General features: G+C 39.9%; 1 protein-coding gene across 1 annotated transcript in view; it reads left to right on the top strand.

Annotated features, from left to right (window-relative positions):
- The first annotated feature begins 5,416 nt into the window (after positions 1 to 5,416).
- Positions 5,417 to 25,153, top strand: part of LOC136434714 (uncharacterized) — a 36,272-nt gene continuing 16,535 nt past the window's right edge. The window contains exons 1-2 of the mRNA XM_066427732.1: positions 5,417 to 5,796; positions 18,788 to 18,976. Of these exons, the coding sequence (XP_066283829.1) occupies positions 5,766 to 5,796; positions 18,788 to 18,976 (220 nt within the window). The 5' untranslated portion in view covers positions 5,417 to 5,765. The remainder of the gene's footprint in view (positions 5,797 to 18,787; positions 18,977 to 25,153) is intronic.

Raw genomic sequence — 25,153 nt, 5'->3', positions numbered from 1 at the left:
GTTTTTCATGTCATGTTTTCTGACTGCTAAGTAATCTGATAGCTCTCGTTTTCTCGGTATATGCCGCCAGAAAACATTGCACTGTATAGGTCTTTATGATCAAAACGACTGAGGTCCTCTTTCAAATAAAGTACTGTATCTTTGTCTTCAAGTATCACGCAACGCTGTAAATAATACTCTTCCTAGCCAATATCTACCTACAAGTGCTCAAAATTTCAGACTAAGAGTGATGTACAAATCAGTAATTACTTACTTACTAGATATTGACTTTGTCCCACATGTATTGGGAATTTTAAGATTTGCCAATTGTATATGATATGATATGATATGATATATGCCGAATCCCTGTGTGCAATATAAATCTGTAAATATAATCAAGGTAATAACGAATGAAGCAATGTTTCACACATACTTATGTATAATAATCAGAGCCATATGTCAGTTTGATGTATATCAGGATAATGTGCCATACAAATAGAACCGCATGCTATCCTTAACTTGCAACTGGTAATATGCACTCTACTTAATGCTTCTGACATGTGGCTTGAGCATTGAAACCACAAGTAAAATGAACCACTAGACGATGATACATATGTCATGGATTTTTATTGTGACTAGATTGTGACATCAGTTATGCTGTAGTTTAGGAGTACTTTGCTAATCTAGTAGATATATCGGAGGGAGGGGGGCTTGATAAATCATTACATTACAATCAAGTTTTAAAAGAACAGCGGCTGAAAAGAATTGTAAGTTGTAAGAAAGACAGTAAATTAGAGCCGTTAGTATCTACATGCATATCCCAACTTTACTGATAAAAACGGTATCGCCGGTAAAGTGGGAAACGGGGTTGCATACTCATTTTAAAAGATCTGAGTACAGCTGACTCACGGCGTTCCCGCGCTTCGGTATGCGGTGGTACAGGTGTGTATGGGATGATTCCCAATATCGCGAGCTCGTTCCTCCAGCCTAATAAACCGACAACGTTGCGAAATTAGGTTAAAACATATTCATCAAGATCTAAGAACAGATGACTCATGAAGGTACCATACTTCCATATGCAGTGTTACAAAATTTGGCTAGCACATGTTGCATATTTATTAAGATGTAAGTACAGATGGCTCAGGGTAGTGTTCTTCAGTATGCAGCGTCATGTTACATGTACGGGCTCATTCCCGATATCGTGAACACGTAGCTCAAGAGTAACTAACCGGAAACGTTGCTATGACTTGGTTAAAGCATTTGACCTATATATTAAGGTCTAAGTAGAGATGACTCACGACGTTATCGTACTTCAATATGCAGTGTTACCACAAGGAGTTACCCAGTGGAATGTATGGGTGTCCCAATATCGTGATTCATTCTGCAATTAGCCCAATGAGCAGGTAACGTCGCGAAATTTGATTAAAGCATGTTGAATGCTCATTAAGATCTAAGTACAGATGACTTATCAGGGTACTGTTTTTTTTTTTCAGTATGCAGTATCACTACGCAGAATCAGCCCGTTGTATGTATGCCAGTATGGGGGATTCCCAATATCGTGATTAATTCCACACGTAGCCTAACGAATCGGCAACGTCACGAAATTTGATTAAAGCATGTTGAATACTCATTAAGATCTAAGTACAGATGACTCATAAAGGTACTGTTTTCATTATGCAGTGCTACCACACGGAATTATCCCGTTGTATGTATGGACTGATTCCCAATATCGTAGCCCGTAGCTCCAACCTAACGAGCCGGTAGCGTCACGAAAATAACGACATGATTTTTGGTTAAAGCATGTGGCTTATTCATTAAGACCTACCGTACAGATGACTCACGACGTTACGTACTTCAATATACAGTGTCACTTCACGGAATCACCCGCAGTGTGTGTGGACTGATTCCCAATATCGTGATTCATTCCTCCCGTACCTCCAGCCTAACGAACCTCTCCATCAACTGTCGGAGATGCTCAACACCTCCTCTCGTCATCACATCAGCCCGCCCGGGCACAGGTGGTGCATTCAGGCCAATCAAACGGTTCTACTGGATTAACTGCCGCCGTGCCCACATTCATGGGCTGATTTTCACTACGCCGCGCGCCTCGTGGAGTGTGTAAGAAGGGCAAGTGGTGGTGCTGTGTGGAGGTAAGTTGTAAAATCATTAATGTAGAGTGTGCGTAGTATTCAAGCGTTCTAGTTAGCTGATCAGTTTTTTTATCAGTTGTTGAAATTCTGTTCAAATCTATTAGTCAAAATTCTGAATCCATTATGCACCCCATTTACAAGGGACTGGCTCCACTGTGGAAATATTATAATTTGTCGGTATGCGTTGGAAAAAAAATAGGTCACATTAAGTAGCCCATGAAATGTTTCGTAAATTGTTTCAGTCTCACTGTCTCTCTTAATCTAGAGATTCAAGCATGTCGAGATCTCTTTAGAGATTGGAAAAGATCAAATTGAAATCTAAATTGATCTAGACACAGTCCTCTTAACAGATTCACCCTAAGGACTGCACTCACATTCACGGGCTTATATTCACTACGCTGTGAGTCTTGTGGAGTGTGGAAGAAGGGCAAGTGGTGGTTCTGTACGAAGGTAAGTTGTAAAATCATCCATGCAGGGTGTGCGTAGTATTCTAGCAATCTAGTTAGCTGACCCATTTTCTGATCAGTTGTTCAAATCACGATCTATAGGTCGAAACTCTAAATCCGTTAGTTGTAGGGGATGTAATCTTTCTGTGTAAATTTGCTGGCCTGTGTTGATAAAAGAAATAGGTCACATTAATACAAGTAGCCCAGCAAAAACGGTTGAAGTCTCAATGTCTTTCTTTATATAGAGATCCAAGCATATCGAGATCTCATAAGAGATTGGAAAGGATCAAATTAAGATCTAAATTGATCTAGACACAGTCCTCTTAACAGATTCGCCCTAAGGACTGCCATCGTTCTTAGTTGTATATTGCATCTCGGATGAGGAAAAACAGCCGGGATTGCAACTGTCTATTCAGTGTCTTTAACCCTTGTGTCGAACTTCTATATATAGCTAGTCTAAAGACCAGTGACGCTGGTAACGCACTTACACTTGAACCACCTACAGGCTATAAGAATACGACTTATTTAAGAAAGAAAACGATTTCGTGACGCGCTTTTACACTTCATTGTTGGCGGAGGGTTGGATTTGTCCCCGACATTGAATGTTCAGATCAGCACCAAGGACAGCACCTAGGGTAAACAGCACTGAAGCGGAGACCCTGCACTCGGAGGTTCTGAACGTTAGACAGTACACCGACATGTCTTGAAGCATTTGAGTCCGGTTCATTGTTGGTGGAGGGTTGGATTTGTCCACGACATTGAATGTCAAGATCAGCACCAAGGACAGCACCTATGGTGCGCGGCACTGAAGCTGAGATCCTGTACTCGGTAGCCTGGGTGCCATTCGTTACTACCGTGGCTGAAAAATGTTTTCAGGGTAGCGAGTGTAGGGGCCCCGGTAGTAATCGGATGGTGCCAGGGCTAGGTTCTGAACGTTGAAAAGTACTCCGACATGTCTTGAAGTATTTGAATCCGACTGAGCTCGGGTCTAACCAGGTAGGTAAATGCATTTAAGTTCTCCAGAGCAATTTTCATCAGAACTGACAGACATTTATGATATACAGATGGGTAACAAACTTGATTAAATAGACCAATAGACGACATAAATCATATTACATGTTATCGAACCAAAAAGGTCAGCTCCTCTGACCTCTATAACAAGATTATTCTTGGGGCAAACATGTAACGCTAATGGCACAAGTCAAATACCATATGGTTATTGATGTCAATTAGCAAAATAGTGATTATGCGAAGTGTAGCTAGGATACACATCGGTATCTTTTATTACATTTACTTCTTTTAACTGCATCCATAAGTTCCTTATAATAAACGTTGAATGAACGATATCTTTTTACATGGTCCTGCCCACGTGGGCTGTATGCAGTAGTTATACTATCAAATCAGACTGACTAGAGATAAAATATCATTACCCACAGTGTTTATGTTGATGGTGCATAAGGGTATAGATAAAACAGTTAATCTATGCTACCATTAAATCTTTGTATAATAACATAATAGTGTCATATGATAACGTTATATAGCTTATTTGGTCTTGGTCTAATAAAATTTCTTATTGTTACCATTATGAAAATTGAATTGCTGTTTCTATATTGATATCCATTTTGTAGGGAATTTGCCATTTTCACAGTACACATATGATTTTAGATTTGGACAGGGTTCCGGAAAAGCCACGCATAGCTCCTGTTTTGAAGTTCGGTTATATAATTACGCCTGAACCCCTAAAACAAATTTGAAATGCTGGAAATAAACAGGGAAGTGGGTTTGTTTATGTAAATACAGTGTCACATGAACGCTACCTGTTCCCCTCGAATGGGGAAGCTTTTCACGGTGACTGTCACCGGAGAGACTGTAGGGGTCAAACGCAATCAGCGTACAAGTGACCTTCAAGAGAGCGATTTCACCTTGTCACAAAACTGGTTCCAGGAGAAACTCGGACAGCAAATTAATCATGTCGGAGTCGACATACCTAGCCCTACATCTAGTCTTCTGGCTATTTTGTAACTAGCTTTATTGATGGAAGTTTTGTTTACAAAAAATGAAAAAAAAAATGAATGACGTTACACCACCATTAAAGTAAATGTTACATTACCGTAGTAAGATAAGCTTCTATACAAGCCAACGAAACCTGGACTGATATCTCATTTATAGCAAGAACTACAAAATCGGACATCCCCCCCCCCAGACTGGTCCATTACAAATATTCAGGGATGTTAGAATTTTTGTCCCTTTATGAATTTTATTTTTATTTTATTTTTATTTTATTCAAATTGCAACGGCAATACAAGACCACCCAGGCAGCGTGGCTGATTTTGGGTGTCTGACACAGCACATACAATTACAATGTTGAAAACTACGCATATATACAAATAAGGTCACTAACGTACACAATGATTTGATAATGATAATAATAATAGTAATAATAGTAATAATAATAATAATAAAATGACAAGTAGGTTAGAGGTTTGAGAGGTCAGAGGTCAAGGTTAACAATATTAAAGTAATTAAGATTTGATGTAGTTTGGCATGGTAATTTGACATGGATGGCTTAAATGGAAGGACCATTGAAACGCTTTGTATAGGAAATATATGCTTCGACAGCCTTAAAAAGTTTTTTGTTTGTTAGATTGTCATAGCCTGGTAATCCCTTTATGAATCTCCTTGTTTGAATGCTTTAATAGCTCTACGCTCCTTCTTTTGTATTACCTATTTGTTTTAACAAACGTTCCTGATGTAACGAGAATGATTCAATTATCTTGTTGATAAAGAAAATAATTTTTCTAGATCGAAATTAGCGCGCACCCATCATCCTTAGCGCGCGGGATTATTAGAAACCACAACTTCCGGGTTGCCGGAGGAAGTGATGTTTTTCCGTGTTCTCCAAACAAAGCTTACTCATCTCCCCTCTGTCGGGCCGGTTTCCGCGAACCCCCACCTTTACTGCCGCTCATGGCCATATGAAGGCGTTATTGGCTTGCAGGAAGCGTCCGAAATGTAGTTTGTTGCGCCAGTACGGATCCCTGAGTCACACGCTAACGGGTTGATAATTTGTCTGTTCGTCGTCGCGCATTTGAATGGACAGGGCGGGATGTACAATGTGTGCAGACCCGAAGGGAAAATTCGCGCCGATGTTTTCTTTGTCTGAGAACCGAGTCTGGAGGTGAATGAGGAAATGTCGACGGACACGGCACCAGAGGCCAAAGGTGAGAACGAGTATTGGGTAGCCATAGCTTGTACCGTTATACAGTAACGTGAGAAATTACGCTAGGCATCGTGTGAACGTTACACCGTATATCATATCCCTAACGTGAGCTGAGATGTGGTTTGGTGCTGCTAAAATTATTCAGGATGTGTGAACGGAGGAGACCGGATGTTTCTGAACAATGAAATTTCGTTGTTTTGTTCACAGTTATAAATTGATTTTGTGGAATTGATGATTCATAATATGTACAGTTTAGTAACCAGTTTTAGAATTGAAATCTTAAACACCTTATAATAATTGTGTATGTTGCGTGTATGGTTCGTTTACTTGAAAAAGGGGGAGGGGAAAGATACATATGAAATATATTGTGTGCACAGTGCACCACTAAGTTTAATAATGCTTTGGTTACACAATGACTATGAGTTGGCAAATATACCAGGAAAATGATTTGGGATGAAAATTATTTGAACAGGAAAAAGAATGAATGAACATGAACAAACGAATGAATGAATGAATGAATTTGCAAGAAGGGATATGTATAGTTCCCTAAACACCCCCATACCTTGCCCCCCTCCCCCTTACCCCCTTCCTCTTTTACCACATCCCCTTCCACCTGCATTGCACCTTCTGTCCCCCTGACACCTCGGGAGTCCCTCTCCCGGCCCGTAATTAGATATATGCACACATGAGCAGACAGCATAGCCATCTCTACAGAAGTGATGGATTCTGCGGCCTCGGCTCAAGGCCAGCGTGTATATCACATGCCTGCATGATTCATACGGCCCATATAGCTGGCTGGGTGGAAATATACACCTACCAGTACCACTGTCAGGGGGTCTGCAAGGGGCGGGTTCTTCTGCTTTCTCAAATCCCCCCTCAGTGATACCCCTTCAGGGGTTGTTAGAGGGTACCCGAAATGAAGATGAAGTTCCTGTTAGTTTTCGATCAGGGCTCTAAATACTAGTAGTGTGTTCTGTTTTTTTTGCAATATGTAATTTGGAATATCCTTTGCTCTTTAAGTTATTCAGCATACATATATTCACTTACCTCTTTTGTGTGGAAATATACACCTACCACTGTCAGAAGGTCTGCAAGGGGTGGGTTGAAATTCTTCTTTCTGTGACAGTGTGAGATATTCAATCGCGAAATAGTTTATTCCTCTTTTTTTTTTAGATACGGTATGTGTTTTTTAATATCCCAAATGCTTATTCAACATACTGCATTTAATTAGCTCTTTAGGGCATGAATATGCAGTTAAGATCATTGTAATGATAAGATATTGAGCCTGTATTTTTTCCGCTTGCCAAATTCCAAGTTTTTTTTTGCAATCTAAAAATGTTTCCTGCAGGTTGCAGACTGAGGTTGCAGGTGGTTGTTTTTAATCCTAGAATATAAAATTTACTAGTGAGTGCAACTGTTGCTCAGTCAGTGATATATAGGTTCCCTGTATTAGTCATTTTAAAATAAGTGCCTAGTTTTATTAATGGTGACCTAGAAAATGAAATGAAAATGCGAATGGTACCCCACTGCCATCAGGGTACTACCAGCTATAGCATACTAATACCCACCTGCAGTCAGCAAAAACTGAAGGCCCCAAAATGGTAAAAAATGTGGAAAACTGTAATTTTGTAGGCCCCACAGAAAAGAATAACTACAAGCAATTTCAGTTTCTGTGTCATGACTCATTCAATCCCAGTCTAGCATGTTGATGTTGAAGATGTACTACGGATTTTTATGTAAAAAATTTTCTCAGCATGGTAAACCGGTAGATTATGGAAAAAAGATGTCCCTCGTGATACATGTACTAAAGAACCCCTTTCACACCCTCCTGTGATAATTATTCCTCTCACACACAGTTTTACCAGCTCAGCTGGCACCTGGGTGTCATCAATAGTGCCCAGCTACAGGTCCTAGCAGCTATCGGATAGGTCCGTAAATTCAGTCTGGATACTGCCATTCAGAACCGGAGCAGGGTAATCTCAAAGTTGATGTAGAGAGGCAAAATCGTTAATCAAGATCTTGAGTAACGATCTTGCCTCTCTACGTCTACTTGTAGATTACCCTCCTCCCACTGCTAGAGCAAAGGCACATGCTCTGAAGAACCAGGGGTTTGAGAAATGTTATGATTTTGCCTGCCTTATTTTATACATTAACTTCTCGCTTGAACTTGAAGATTATTATGTATTAGGAGGGCCCCTGGACAAATTTTGTTCGGAGTGGGAGGGGTACCTTACGGTTGTACCTTGTACCTTGGCCCCTTAACCCCCTTTTACGGGGTTATTAGGGTAACCGTGTTGTGTTTGTTCAAGTAAACATACGCATCCTGGTAGTGGTTTAAGGGGTGCAGTCTTTTAGCGAGGATATATATATAAAGTTACATGTTAGAGGAGAGACACACGTTGAAGTTGAACTTGTGATAATGAACCCACCCCACCTCTCTACATCGTACGTGTATATAGATGTAGGATGATGACTAAGCTTAGGAAATTAAAACAAGACTGGAAATTGACCCTGATCTTGCAATTCCAACCAGGCTGAAAATTACTGACAATCTGCATAATAAGTAAATAATCCAGCCAATTTCATGCGTGTCATAATTATTGCTGACTGACTGACATATAATACCTATGGTATAGAAACCTGAATCACAGATTGAAATTAAAAAGAAACAAATTTCACAGTATGTTGTTTTGTTTAAAGAGTCAGATCTCCAAAGATTAATCTATGCGTTTTTTAAAGATTTATGTAAATGAAATTGAAGTACAGTAGAAACATGTATGTATGTAATAATGTATGTGTAGTAACCTAAGCCCAACAGTAAATGACTATAATATGCCAGCCTCACATGTACAGGCACACAGCAGCAACTGGCTATAATACAGTATCAACATAGATTTTGATGTGAAAATTAGATTGCATAATCTCTTACACTCAAACCCACAGTTACTGCTTTTTACTGCCAAATGCCAGATTTAGACTTAAAATCAATGTCCACTTTTACTTGCTAGTTGATTTACCTCCTGAGATAGTAGATACATTAAATATTTGTGTATCTATTAAATATATGGTTATTGGCATACTTGTCTGTGTCATACTCATACACGTACCTTTATCAGTGTTCTCACCAGAATTTTTTCACAACATAGGGGTCAGGTATAGACGGCCAACTTTACGTGGTGCAAGTCACGTGTGGAGTGCTGAAGACATGACCAGAGTAGGGAGTCCGGCATGTTCCCCTGCAAAATTTGTAAATTCATAACCCAATGAGACATTATTTCATGCATTTTGAGGGATAAATTTTGTGAAGTAGACTTTTTCCTCTGTCACTGCCTCATTCTAAAGCCAAATATGAACTTTTTATAAGATTTATGAAGGGTCACAAGGTTTGTCCCAGAAAGAAACACCCCTATGCTGATTGAAACACAGCATAGGGGTCCAGATCACAGCATAGGGGGTCCAAATCACAGCATAGGGGGCCCCTATGCTGAAAAGGCCTGGTGAGAACACTGTTTATGATTACACCTACACAACTACTTAAAAGTACACACACATACTGTGACACACTTGTACTTTGATATTCTTTTTTGTAATCATGGCTCAAAAATAACCACCTGCAACCCACATGTACCGTGGTGCAATTTGCAGAAAAAAATATTGGAAAAAAGATGCAAACAGCTTGAAAATTTGGCAGGTAAACTTGAAAAAGATCAGAGGACTGTTAAAAAAGCTGGTAACGATATGCGCTTAACTTTGTATACAGAAATAAAAGTATATAAGATCTCCTGTAAGAAAATAAAAATTTATAATGTCAATTATCATCACAGATTTCCATTAGAATATAAGTCTACAGAGGGTTGCACCAATGATACATGTACATTTATACTATAGTGACGTCTATATTTACTTTTTCCCTTCACAGTAATAACTGATTTATTGTCTAGTTGAGCAGACTGTTACGGTAATGAATTTTACGATGATTGATTCCACCAGGAAGTGATGATTGTGTTGTCATATCGCAGGACGGTTCATGACTCGTGTCCTGCATTATTTATTGCGACAAAATTTGACACTGTCTGTAATTTGTTGAATAGATAAATAAGTCATCTTTTCTTATTCAAAAATAGACATAAACATATAAAGAATAGACATAAGAAATAAGACCCAATTTCTCAAGATAAATCTTCAAGCAGATGTAAGGATACGGCTCATTCTCAGGGTTTTGTATCTCTTTTTGCAACATTTAGGGCCTCTTTACACCTACGACATTTAAGAGTCGTGCGATCATCGTCGTGGGCGACGTCGCCGGCGACGTTATTTTTTGGCCGTCTAAAGACGATCAAAACAATCGTACGACGGCAATAAACGGGAAATCCTCGAAATGTCGTGCGACCACCTCGGACCCAGTCGCACGACGTTCAGCGGGGGGGCCTGTGGCTGCGTTTTTCTCGTCTAAAGAAGAATCGTCGCCGGCGACGGAAGTGGGTGATATGCTAATAAGTATACAGCGTGCTGTTTCCTGTCCGGGAAGGAAAGTTTCTATCGTTTTCTTTGTAAATATGCATGCAGTCAGCAATGGAAACATATTTTTCTCATCCGAAACCGGTTATTCAGGCGCGACGCCCTGCTACCAGTGGCTAACTTCTCTAGTAAAAATTGCCCCTATTCCTCGATCCCCGGGACATCCCCGGCGGCGGCCACGAACTCGGGTTAAATCCCGTCCGTCTCTGTACCAGCCTCAATCTCTTTCTTTGTTGAGCACCGTTCTCAACGTCTCATCTGCAGGGCAACAGTTGTTGCAAAGTCAGTAAAAGCTTCATATTTTGACGAAAACAAGCGGTTCCCCCGCCATTTGGAATTTGAGCGCAAGAGTTCACTTTGAGTCACACGCGCACATCAATGGAATTCTGCGCCGCGGGGGTCCCATGATATTTCCTGACCGTGTGTCTAAAGAAAACCGTCGCCTACGACGATGATCGTACGACCTTATAACATTGTAGGTCTAAAGTGCGCCTTAGACTACTCTTTCTATAATTCTTAGCTTAATGCTTAGGAGAAGGCAAATTGTAAGAACTACAATTATACTAGAAAGGAGTACTAAAAGTTGAAAAAAAAAAACAAGTATAAAACACAGAGAAAGAGCCATATCTTTACCTATATACTTGTAGATTAGGCAATTTGAGGCCTTTGCTCCATAGCTTATACCAAGCTATGTGTACCACCCAGAGCCCGATGATTCATGAAAAACCCATTACTGTAGTGCCACTTGAAATTGTAATTTTGCATGTGCAAGATTGCCAAGAATAATTGCGTTGGTGAATTTTAAAGCACTTTGGTCACAGTTGGGATCCTCCCTTTTCTAAATGGTCGAAATGAGACAATCATTTATGAATCAGGAACTACATGTACATTCCTCTGTCTGTCAGTCTGTCATGTTGAAGTGGTTTCTATGCAGCCTAAGGCCACACCAATTTAATTTCTTGGTTAACAGATTTTTTTTCAATTTTAGCAAAAAATAATCATTAAAACAGAAGGCTGGGGTGAAAACTTGCACCTGACCCTGTTCATTCCCTGAAATTGTGTGCACCGAAGTACAGGCTTTCCTCTGAGATTCTGTTTTTCTGTTGATTTTCCAATCTAGCATTTTTTTTTTAAATTCTGTTAACCAAGAAATTAAAACGATGTGGCCTAATGTGGGTCAAGACAGACTACAGGCAAACCTGCAAAACAAAATTCTTTGTACACTGAAACAAGACGCTTTTATTCACACTGTCCAAGGAGGTTATATCGGTGACCATCTGCCACCTTCCTCAGGACACTTTAAAAGTGATTCAGTCAAACAACTCAAAGACTCAAACCTGTACAACTACAAGTGACCACCTCTAGATCGATCCGCATAAGGACCACCTGGCCAATGTGATCTCTTTTTGTTGGGCCTTAGATAATTTTTCCAGTTTACACAAACATTATGAATCCTATGTTTAATGACCACCTGTCCACATACAATGTAGACCAGATTTTCTCAGTCCCCTGAGTGGTCTTCTTGCACAGTTTTGAGTTTGTATGCGCCCCTCCAGAATGAGAAGTGTTTGGTCATCATAATGAGTTATGAATGTGACTTTATTCACCCATCCGGAGGGAGACGTCTAGTGTTTTTGTTATTATGATGAGTTATTCGTGCCCCTCCAGAGTGAGAAGTGTTTGTCATTATGATCATTGAGTTATGTGACTGCACACAGTATGTACATGTACTCTTTTAGAGTGAGAAGTGTTTGGTCATCGTGATTAGTTATTTGTGCAGCTGGGGTTCACTCACACACACTGAGCTGTCAGGGGAACTGTCATACCAAAATGTTGGTGTAAGGATTACATGTTTCAGTCGCTGTATTTGTATTATTTAATTTTGCAGGACCCCAGGAAGAATCATAGTGAATATTGCTAATAGAGATCTGTTGTATCTGGTTTATAAAAACCAAACCAAAACCAAGCATGAAATTCTGTACTGCTACCAGCTTTCAACTTCAAGCATGCTGCAAAGTCAATGACAAAACTGAAAGGAGGTATTAAGAAAAAAAGGTATATCTCACACTGTAACTTCAAATCATGTCTTTATATGCCGGAAAGTTAGTCACTTTCTGGCCAGACAGAAAAGTGTAGTAAAATCACTATAGAATACAATTTGTATATTGTATGGCCATACCCACCTACCGCAGGTATTTGATTTTGTTGGTTCTTTGAACCAAAAGGAAATGATAATGTTGAATCGGAGTGGCAACAAGGAAATAGGTTTATAGAGCCAGAGGGGAGACTGGGAGGGTCTGATCATGAACATTTGAACACTCTCCGGAAGTGAATGTTTTGCAAGTTTTCCTTCCAGCTCTCTCTTCTTATTTCGTCTTCTTGCTAAATTTTCAGTTCAAAATGTCTGATAACCAAGAAAATAAGTATGTTACAAATGTAAATGCGCCCTCTTGTTTCAGCCCAGCGACCCCTTGTTGAATTCAGATCTTAGCTTAATATCCAGCATACAGCCTTCACTCAGCAATGGATTCTTCCATAAATGCATAGAATTCGCTCCCTCGCCTGTGTGTGCTCCCTCTTATTCAATTTTTCTAGAAAAACCCCTGTAAATGTACATTGTATGAAATCAATCATTATTATTATTCATTGTAATACATGACATACAAGCACGTGTATCTGTTTTGGTACAAGTCCCTCTTCTCAACTTGTCCTCTTGGTAAATTTTCAATTCAAAATGTCTGAGAGGCAAGGAAATTACATACATGTACATGTATTCAGGTAATATGAAGTCAATAATTTATTCATCGTAACACATGACATACAAGCACGTGTATCTATATTTTGGGTAATTTTCCGGCAAATGTTATAACTTGAGCGGAATGATAAGAAGGACAGCCCAAGGTCAAGTGTTCACCCTGACCTTGAGGTTGTTCTATGCGGAAGCTTACAAAGGTCGATTGTACTGCATATGAGGGGCAGCTTATGGTCCAAAGTACTATATATATGCAGTGTACACATGTTTTACATGTAGTGCACATTTGACGTTTTAATCAGTAGAAAGAAGGAAGCAAGAGGCAGATACAGCAACTCATTATTATATGAGAGCATGTTACCAAGTGTTACCAGTAAGTACACATGTACAGTATGTGATATGTACTTATAATGACCATAGTATACTATTGATGACCAAGGAGGTTGTAGGGAGATGTAGCCTCCTTGTAATAACTAATTAGATAAGTATAAACCGTATAGTGTGTTAGGGTCAGTTACTGTACATCATGTAGATCAGTCCTACTTATAGTTACAACTACAAATGTATGTACAGATAAGCATTTCCATGATCTAGGCTTACACTCATGCATATCTTATGCCAATTTTCTTCACACAGATGACAGAATGACATGTGCATTGATAAATACTTAATAAATAATGTATTTTCTACACCTGTATGTAGATTTTAAAGCAAACTTGGCTAATGCCAATTGTCTACTAGCGATGTTATCAATGCTTTTTATTGTATAATCCCAGATTTGTAACAAAATGCATCTCTGTGCTGTATCCTCGCAGCCATGTACTTAGAATGCTGGGCTGATGCGGATGCCTGTTCCATGTTAATTATTGATACCTGGGTCTGGGGTAAGCGAGGCCCATGGGACCTGTTAGCTGTATGGGATTGGGGTGTGTTGCTCCAGCTCAGGGTGAGTCACTGATAGTCAGGGATAAGCTTGGAAACGGAATAATAAAGGTTTTCCGGACATTTTCCATGTACCTGTCCGGCCATGTGCTGTGTAGTCAAACTACTCAGGGGACTTCAGTTGAAGAAAATGGCCATAATAGACAGGTGCCGAGGCTACTGTCTGTAGACAGTGAAACACAAGAGGCGAGTAGCACAGTCTCCCGGCAGGACTCTTAATTCTTTGGTCAATTATCATTTTTCATGAGAAAAATAATCGGAAATATGATAAAAGTGGAAACAATGTCTGGGTCCTTTGAAGTGGTCCCTTGAGTACATGTAAATGTTTGACTAGATGCATACTATACATATATATAGCATTTATGCTTCTTACATTTTGCACATTATGCAATTCATAAGATGCATGCAAAACTGTGAAGACTTATTTGTATTATACAAAAATCTGTAATTTTGTTCTGCAGGTTACAACTTACAAGTGGCTATTGTTCATGATCTTATGTATGTAGCTGAGATTTATCAAGCGCTCATCGCTTCTGTGTTACATGTTGAAGCACATGCAGTTTGTGCCATGAAAGTTAGGGGGAGCTGCATACCAGATTATGTCTGTCAAGGGTGTCATCATACCGGGTAGTAGGCTTTTAAGTACTGTAAATTCATTTTCTTTCTCTATGGTTTTATTTTCCAGTATGAGAGAAAAGGCGGTTTTGGCTCCGTTTTAACGTTGACATTGAAACATTCTGTCACTCAGTCACTCACTCACTCTTCCATAGTTAGTCAGGGGCAGCATATAGCATTCAGTAATACAAAGCCTATGTAACTAGTAGTACAGTAATAATTCTATAGTACAGTAATAATACATCAGAAATTACCTGCAATGTCATGAATATATGTGGGGGAGAGGTCATTGCGAAAATAGAACTACCAATGAAAGTGTCATGATTTGAAATACTGAAAATATTGTCCTGAGTTTGCAGGGTCACTTTACTACATGTAGACTCTAGCCGTAGGGTAAGAATTTCCTGATGTAAGATTTAAAAAAAAAAACTGGGCCAATATGATCATATTCATGGCTAGAAAAGCCATATGATTGTTAATCTGTCCAGAGTTATAATTGGTCTGAGCTGAGCTCCTACATAAAGTGGGACACTCACCAGACTGTTCCATTTGTTACACCTCCCCCCCCCCCACTGTTCCATTTGTTACACCTCCCCCCCACTGTTCCTGTTGACACAGGCCTAACTGGCATGGGGAGGGGGGCAGTAGGTTACACTAATGAAGGACCCATGAGGATTACTGGAACTGCTGTGTTTGTTTTTCTATTACATGCATGGTGTCTGGTGTGTGTTGGTGTGCATGAAAGAAGATTGGGCTGTTTATTTCTTCCAACATTCGCTTGGACCTTAAAAGTTATGGTTATTTCATATCTATTCCTACATTATAACCTTATTTCATTGCTTCTCCGAAGTTCTCGGGCATTTCAAGGTGAAGTAGTGGACATCATAGAAACAGATATAAACAGGGAGAAAAATTTCTAAAATTTGAATATCATCAATATGATTCTTAGAAACAAATTCATTTTAGCATTGATTCTTTTATTTACACATTATGATACTATACATTGTACATGTATGGCATATGTGTACAATGTGAGGGATTTAAAACGTGTATGATCCCTACAGACTAGCACATGTACAGGGATACTCTGAATACTTGGTGGAACCCTTACATGCTTTAGAGGCTTGTGCTAAGCCAGTCTGCCTGATAAGGCAATAAGGAACATCAGCGATGACGAGATCCTCCGGATCCATGGGAACTTCTTGTTGATCCCCTTCTCAATAGATTTAGCTCTCAAAGATCTCTTTTTGTCAAATCTGTCATCTAAAGCTTACAAAATGTATTTTATTTTGCGGTTTTCAATGATTCCTTGGGGAAAACTCCTGACATTGAATTGATTAACATAACATTACAAAAAAATTATCATAGGAACAGAAAGTTCCAGTCAAATAAGTAGACCTTATATAGTTTATGCACAAGAGAAAATAACTACAACATAGGAACTGATATAGATCAAGATAACTATAATGTGTGTAATAGACATCAAATCATTATCAAAACATAATCTTCTCCAAGTTCTCGGCGAAGATAATAACAGGAATTATGAAAAGGCTAAACTTAAAACATATAACCAACACAAATAAAAAAAGAAGTTTCTCAAACAACCGAGTTATGTCAATAATAAATCAGAAGTGCCTCTTAGCATATCCACATACAATAACAGGAAGTCAATCAGAAGATCAAGTTGAATATCGCTGCTAGCGTGCGAGAGATGGACAATGTTTACGAGCACCCCTGTCCTTTGGAAGCGGACGTCCTCGATGGCATCACAGGACCTGGATGTGGATCAAAGTTTCTTGGACATTCTGGAGACCTTCACCCGACCTTGACCAGGAGAAGGACAGGATACAATGACAGTGCTCTTCCAAGTATAATACTATATTATATATCCTATGATCAAAACTGATACTAGACATGCAAGAGACGGACAATATTTACGAGCATCCCTGTCCTTTGGAAGCGGACATCCTCGATGTCAGATCAGTAACACAGGATCAGGAGTGGATCAAACTTCAAAGTTTCTTGGACATTCTCGAGACCTTCACCCGGCCTTGGCCCTGGGGTGATAGGACAGGATACCATGATGGTGCTCTTCCATGCCTACACTATACCACCGGTATATATCCTATGATAAAAAATGATACTGTTACGTGCGAGAGACAGGGCCAGTATTTACGACGGTCCCTTTCCTCTGGAAGCGGACTTCCTTGATGGCAGATCAGCATCACAGATTAAGACATCAAAGTCTCTTGGATATTCTGGAGAACCTTCACCTGACCTTGGCCCTGGGGTAGGACAGGATACCAGCCTACCATTTGAATAAAAATTGAATTATGGAACTGCATCTCTACCTGTGTAGGTAGTAGGCAACTTAGGAATAATGAATTATCTGTCATGTCAGCTTTTTCAACCAAGCATGCCGGATAATCGCTACTCTTCTCCATAAGTGTGTTGGGTTCTTTTACGTGCAGAGGTTTGACACGTGAGGCCGACACCATAAGCCCCCATACCATAAGCCTGGCCATCGGCTTTACGTCCCCGTTCAAAAGTATATGCGTATCTGGGTGCCATCCTATGTGTACAGAGTACATGTATGGGAGCCCCGGTTAACTAACTAGAATGGTACTCAGGCAAACTTTTGAGATGCAATTTTGGGATGCAACTAAACTGTACATATTAGCAAAGACCACTCTAAATCTAATTTGTAAAACTTAGAAAAGTGTCGCATTATTGTAATGTTGCATAGAAACTTTGAGAAAGCAGGATTAGACAAGTAATTTTGCCAACAATCTAACGCTTATTACATGTTCAACGTATGCAATTAATGATGATGCTGCAATTGTCCTTGCAGTGTTATATTTTTGTGGGAGGAAGCTTGTCAGGGGGCTCAGGTTGTCAGAAGGTCAGTGGAGCAGAGTTCTGCCTGTGATGTTCTGAAGTTTCTGTTCTGGGGTCACCTGGTGTTGGGGTCAAAAAACACCAGGCACATGTTACCAGGGTCAATCACTTACAGATAACACATCCAGCCTACATGTACATGTACAAGGACTCCTGCCACATCAAAACCTATATTTTTCAACGGTAAGACTTCAACTGAAAGGCAAGATGGTGGATGCTCCCATACAAATCATTATCATCATTCATCATTCATCAGAATTAATCTGTATCGATCCTTTACGCATGCTTGGCTAGATCTCCAAAGGAGCCTTGTCGAAATCTCATTAAAGACTTCAAAAGAGTTTGAATATGATGCACAACATGCAATGCAACATGTAATTTTTTAATCCACTAGGCAACACTGACAGAAAACCTACCATTTTTCATTAAAAAAATCCATGAAGATATCAAAATCAGAAGTTGCACAGCCTACTTGCACTGCAGTACCATTATAGTAAGCTGCTAGGGGGACCATAATCAAAGGTGTCCATGCCACCCCTGAAACCTACCCAGTACCCACATTCCAAATATCATAGCTATCCAGCTACAACTTCTCGTGTTATGCAAACAAACACCTACAATTTACAAACTTCACCGACAACATAACCTTGGCATTTAAGTTACTGGGCTATCTACTCCTGGACCCGTCCCTCCATCCCGCGACAGAAATTTGATTGTTGAAACGGATGAAAATGTATTTTCATAACCATACAATGAAAATGGGCTCCCAAACACTGACCGAGTAAGTGAGACCGTTGATTTAAACCTCCTTGGTGAGACGGACAAACATGTATAGCTGGAGATAGCCCTGCAAAGGTGACAAAATATTCTTCGGAACAACATTTCGCGGTTTCCTACCAGGGAGCCTACTGGGCATGGCCCTGCTGTTGGAGAGAGGAAATGAAGGCAGTGTATGTGGAGGTCTGTATCACATGACACCGCCTGACATCATGGTCTGCCCTCACACATGGACTCAGGATTTCCTCTCCTCTCTACAGACTCCAACATTCTCTCGCGGGGGTGTCTTTCCATCATCACCACAGCCCCTAAAACCTCTTCTAATCATACAAAAGTTACACATGGCAAGTTTTAAGATGTCACGATGAACGTGTTGTAAGGAAAAGGAACACTTGTGTATGCAATGTTGGGTGTGAAAGATTTTTAGGAGTTTGTTACCCCCTGTTGTGGTTTCCTGATGGCACAGTCCAGATTTATCTTGTTCCTTCAGTGTCCAGCCCGCCTGAGAAGGAAAGGGCCAGCCGGCACAGCAGTCTCGACCGTCTCAAGAAGCAGCGGATAGCCGAGAAGGCCGCGTACTTCGCCGAGAGGAAGCGCGCCAGTACGTGCGCCGACTTTCGCACCCGTACGGACACCGGCGCCATTCGGGACAGCTGTGTAGCGGAGGAGCAACTGTCAGGTCAGTTAGGATTTAACATCTACTAACATAAGTCCACCAGAGTTCATAATTCCGCCACCCTGAAAATATACATGTACATCCAAGCAGATCTCCAACCCAACGTCCCCCAGTATAATGCACTCCTGTACATCTGAACTGTGCACACCTGGAGGTGCAGCACTAGAGATCTCTTCAACCCGCAGTTTTTCAAAGTGGCAGATTAATGTTAGTGGAGGTTAATCTTCACTTGAAAGTTTATCTGTGTTGGTGGAAGTCATTCTGAATCAAAGTTGAACTGCAAATTGCCCACACAAAAACAGAACAGAAGCACTAGCTGTAATGGAGTGCTCATTCCTTGACAAAAACTGAAGCTGATCAAAAATTGAAAATTTGGATAAATCTAATCTGTATGTGGACCATTTGCAGTTCAACTTCTCCTCTGACTCGACAGTCTCCAAGTTTGTTCTTTCTGTCTGTGGGAGTGCTTCCTGTGTTTTTGTTGCCATTTTTGTCACACGCCAACTTTGGGCCGTATTTATTTTTACCGCCCACTGATTAGGCCTGTTGTGGGCGTCCTTGATTGGGACAGGTTCAGTTTTCCTTATTTACAAAATGTGGGACACTAGAATATAAGAAAGTTCTTAACGTGACAGTGTAAATATAATGTTACATGTATGCTGTCACATGATTTCCAACTGGACCTGCATACAAATATACATGTACAATGTGCGTGCACAGCCATGGGTGGGTCCCAGGTACCAGCTGTGCGGTGACCAAGTTTGACTTTGGTGTTGTATCGTGTTACTTCCAAAGAATCATCACAAAAAAAAAAAAAAAAAGCCAACAAGGTTTCCTTAAAATGTACTTAAATCAGCTTTGAGACATCTCTCTACATACTTATAAAATACATATGTACATGTAAATAAAATACCCATAAGCTTTATCATTAATGATATGATGTGATGCTCATGCCAAAGAAATTGCAGACTTACAAAAAAAGCATTGCGACTGTGAGTCTGCATTGGATAGTTCTGGTTAAAAGTGCAAGACCAACAAAGAAGGCATCATGAATTTAAGACTCGCAGCCTTGAATCCCAGACATGTAACTTAAAACTCACCATCTCTGCTTATCTACGTTTTACAAGACCTCCAGCTAACAAGATCTGGATACAACATAACTGGATAAGGAGGTTGAACTTTAATAGAGGTCAGAAAGTCTCAGGCCCTTTGGGAACTGTGATACCCTAGGCCTGTCGAGTATTTCTTGGTGTCCTCTCTATACTACATGCACTTTAGTTCCAACAATCAATGTTGAACATCATAATCTAGATTTTCGTCTCGTTTGAATTAGATTTAGAATGTGACCTTTTATGCTGTTGCAACGAATTTTTTCAAGGTCAACAGGGTCATGGGATACATGGCTTCCTGAAGTGGTATCAACCTTAACCTTGGGGAAGCCGCAGAGGTCAAAAGTTGAACAAGTTCCACATGTGCATTGCCTCGGGCCTGTTACAAGAACAATTGGTCTGACTGTCTCTAAGGTTTTTATGAGGTCTCAGAGGGATATGTAGATAAAACCAACATTTATTTGTGTTACCTGGTTGTGTAGAAACCTTACTGTATAAAAAAATGAATATGCTTATCTTAAAATTTGATTGTTAAAAAAAGTATGATCATGTTGGTCTTTCCCTTAAAGTGTTGAAGCATGTTTTAGACCATAAATTCATTGACTCCTTTTTTGCGCAGACTTACTTTACATGTGAAAAGAAAACTTCACAAAGAAGTTGAAAAAGGCATTGAAATTTGAGATGCAACAAAAGTAAAATTAACCTTCACACTGCTAAGCTATTCCTCTGGCAACATGTCTATATTGGTTACAGAATCGGCAGCAGTTTAAAGGTTAAATTGTCATTTTACTGGCATGTGCATATTTTGTTGTTAAAAGAAGGAAGGTAGCCTGCCCTCGTTTTCTTGTTAATTACACGAAAGAGTAGATTGAGTGATCAGAGTTAGTTTATATCACCTAGGCGACAGTAAACCCGCCCCTGGTACCGCCTGCCTCCAGGCTGGAGCTTAGACCACAAGGCGTCCGATGATGTCACTGCAGGGGTAGTCTCCTTAACCACAGGCTTGAGGGTACAGGAGGGTTCACTAGTACTCAGTCCAAGCTTTATATTAGAACACATGTAAGCACAAAAGGTACATGTAACAGTTACTTCTCATTATTATCAATAAGCAACTGGATAGATTTGGAAATGGTTGTCAAATCTATTCACAATACTGCAAAATCTATCCATTTGCTTGAGTAACTGTTATCTTGTGTATCTTATTACTTGGATGTCTGACCTTTATATAAATGTAAGAGCACTTACAAATAAGCAAGATTTTAAGAGATTTTAAGAGAACCATTAGTGATGATGTCATTGCAAGGGTAATTATAAGTCTTCTAACCACAGGCTACTGTTGGGCCTGGAGCCAGGGAAGGTATATGTATATAAATGTAGGCAGGGCATGCAAAAATAGACCCTTGTGTCTAATTTGACTTTTACTTTCATTGATAAATTACACGAACGTACATGTATGTTGTTTTTTGATCCCTCAATCTTTCTTCCATTTTTTTGGCAATGAAACTCAGAAAGATCTAAACATTTACTCATTGTTCTATCAAGGAGGTTGGGTTCTATACAATAATCACATTGCTGTGACCCAGATGACATCACCCCTGTGTCAGTCACTATTGTCTTGAGCTCACACTAAGGGCCTCTTTACACCTACGACATTTTAGAGTCACGGGACCATCGTCGCCGGCAACGTTATTTTTTGGCCGTCTAAAGACGATCAAAACAATCGGTTCCCCCGCCATTTTGAATTTGAGCGCAAGAGTTCACTTTGAGTCACACGCGCACATCAATGGAATTCTGCGCCGCGGGGGTCCCATGATATTTCCTGACCGTGTGTCTAAAGAAAACCGTCGCCTACGACGATGATCGTACGACCTTATAACATTGTAGGTCTAAAGTGCGCCTAACCAGTCCAACATGGAACAATGGTGACACCTCCATGTACAAAATGTAATGTAAATGTCTGTCCCTCCTCTCAGGCCACTTCCTCCCCATACAGCCACACCAGACCTCAGCTGGTGATAGTCGAGGAGAGGATATCCTCTGAGCCAGCTCTTGTCCTTCCTTTCTATACAAATCATAACACTGCCCACCTCAGGGCATTGTGTTTAATTCAGGAAAATTTGCCCTTCACTAATTCTATTTCAACTGTAGCCAAATGTACAAAACATGTACATTGAAATGCAGAACCAACGATTTATGAGGGTCTGCATGCTCTTTTCTGCAAGGCGTAGGCAGTCTAGCTATTTTTATTTCCCGTAATTCCTAGGGAAAGCCATCTTAGTCACGTATGCATAATCACCTAACTTGATTTTGGCGTTATACGTATGGGGTTCTTCTGGTGTCTCTGATAAAGTACATGAAGTACATGTTACAAGCGTAACATTATCTCTTTGGGCATAGTGAAACCTTCAACTCAGTAACTTGAAAAGTCAGAAATAGAATTTCATTACTATTCATACTCATACTCTTGCAAGACTTGTTTGTCCCAGGAAACAAAGCTGGGAGACATGGAAGGTGAAATTCTTCAGACTCATGCATACATAGGTTTCAGGAAACATGTCCTCAAGAGTAACTTTAGTAGAACGGATATTAGTTCAGACAATATTGTCACAGTCTTGTGAATGTATTCATTGAATACATGCACAAAATGTACCTGCACGTGACTCACTTTTCTCAGTAAGTGTGTTGGGTTCTTTCATGTGCAGAGGCACACAAGTGAAAAGAAACGTTATCTGTACTGTATCTCCAATTCAGGAACACACAAATTTTCACAAATGGCTGACAAAACAGGTGTCCCCGATCTTGTACCAATAAGTTAACTCACCAATGCACCAGGGCTGTGGACCTGTCCCTCCGTCCCAGGACACAAATTCTCTTGTGGGACGGATTTCACCCCATCCGTCCCAAAATCTGACCTTTTATGACATGATAACCTTTTATGACATGACATGATGACATGAAGTTCATTAAAATGTATTTTCTAAGGCTCAGCTTAAAAGGACGAACAATTAAATACTACAACATGGGCTCCCAAACAATGAGAAGGACGGAAAAAATTTAAAGCTGGAGACAGCCCTGCAATGAACCCAAAACAATGACATTAGCCTTGCCTCAGGGCTTCATGGAGGACTTCCCAAACCGTTTAACTCACCGGTGGCTGCTGGTTTCCTCATTCGGCCTGTTCTGAGGTTTAGCCTGAAGGCCTGAAACAGGAGGCTCAGAGAGGAACCTTCACTGACTCAAACAAGATGTGCAAGTTCATGTTCTTAATCAGGCATGGCACTTGATAAGGAAACTGGAGTATAGCCAGACACCCTTAGGAAATCATCAATATTTTTTGGCAATACTAATGATTCCAATCTAATGGTTTAATAGATTCTCCATCAGAAAATCATTTTACTTAGTACAGTACTAACTGAGGTATACAGTACCGGTATGTGTAGACATAGTGGTCTTTTCCTGACTGCAATCCTCACCACTTCCTCTAGGATGTGCTGCTGATATTTGAAACAATGTCTCATCGATATTGTAACTACAATGTAGAGCATTCTACTAATGTTCAGTAACTTCTTTTATCTCTTTGAAATTTGTCAACAGGGCAGGTATAATGCTGAAATTCCACTACCAGGGTATTTGGTGTTACAGTGGGTCTTAACGTTACATTTCCTGTCCTATTCTGATTCATGAAAAAGAGCAATTAAAGGTTACAAGCAGTATTACCTGTCTTCCTGTTAACTTCTGCTTACTAGTGATATGGATAAGCCTAGAAGGAGTGATTACCTTCGCCAAGAAGGTTATGCAGAGGGTAGCGTTTGTGTGTGTGTTTGTTTGTTTGTGTGTAACGTACAGCATAACTCGAGAAGGCTTGGATGGATTGTCTTGATATTTGGTAGGTGGGTAGATCTTGATGAGACTAAGAAATGATTAGATTTTGGGTCCCCTAGCGGCTTGTTACGGTACTGCAGCGGAACTTCCTGTTTGGATATCTCGTGTTCTGGACAAGCTATGGAACTGATTTTTGAGTGGTAGATAGCTCTTTGGACAGAGAGTAAGTGGTATAGGTTTTGGCCCCCTAGCGGCTTTTTTGGAACTGCAGGAGCAGGTTTTGGTTCAGACTTTGAAAGGGAATAACTCAAGAAGGGCACGATGGATGGTCATGAATTTTGGTAAGTAGATAGCTTGAGTGATGACGTACATGATTAGATACTTATTATGTTAATCATTATCTAATTTGCATAATTAATGAGGAAAGTTTATACAGCCGCCAAATTCCATGGTAGGACTCTCAAACATGTGACATATGTATCTGAGGAAGAGAGAAATATTAATAGATATCAACTATGCAAATGAGGACCTCATTTGCATAATTAATGAGAAAATACTAGAACTCAAGATGGGCTTGATGGATGGTCATGAATTTTGGTATGTACATAGCTGACGTGATACTTTGTATGATTGGACGATAATTATGCAAATCAGATTCTAATTTGCATAATTTATGAGAAAATTTATAAAACCTGCTGTGTTCCATGATATGACTATTCAAATATGTGACATTTGTAACTGAGGAAGAGAGGGATGTTGATAGATAGAAAATATGCAATTGTAGGCCTTATTTGCATAATTAATGAGTAACTATGTTATTTCCATACAGGTAAATGATGACAATTTCACAGTTGTGGCATTTGGAAGTTATGTGAAGGTGAACATAGTTGAATCAAATTATGCTGATAAGGACCTCATTTGCATAATTGATGATGTTAGCATAACCTTCTTTGTTAAGCTTATACTTTGGACAACGTTTGTTATTTGGGTGAAGACGATCAACTAGTATGATTTATAATTGATGAGAGACACTCCTAACACGTCAGTCATAAAGGTTCAAATCATTTGGCGAAGGTATGAGGTCGTGGAACTCTAGTTCCTACTAAATCCCTCATGACAATACCAGAGGAATGATTCAAGGAAACTATTACCATGACATCATTCGCTCGTTCTCATTTAAATGTACACATTTTGTAACTTCCGTTACCGTTTGAAGTAAGATGTTTCTGACATTAAGATATGCCACATA

This window comes from Branchiostoma lanceolatum, chromosome 5 (genome assembly GCF_035083965.1).
Source record: "Branchiostoma lanceolatum isolate klBraLanc5 chromosome 5, klBraLanc5.hap2, whole genome shotgun sequence".
In the NCBI taxonomy this organism is placed as follows: Eukaryota; Metazoa; Chordata; class Leptocardii; order Amphioxiformes; family Branchiostomatidae; genus Branchiostoma; species Branchiostoma lanceolatum.
The sequence above is the reverse complement of the archived record's forward strand: the minus strand, read 5'-3'. Positions and strand labels throughout refer to the sequence as shown.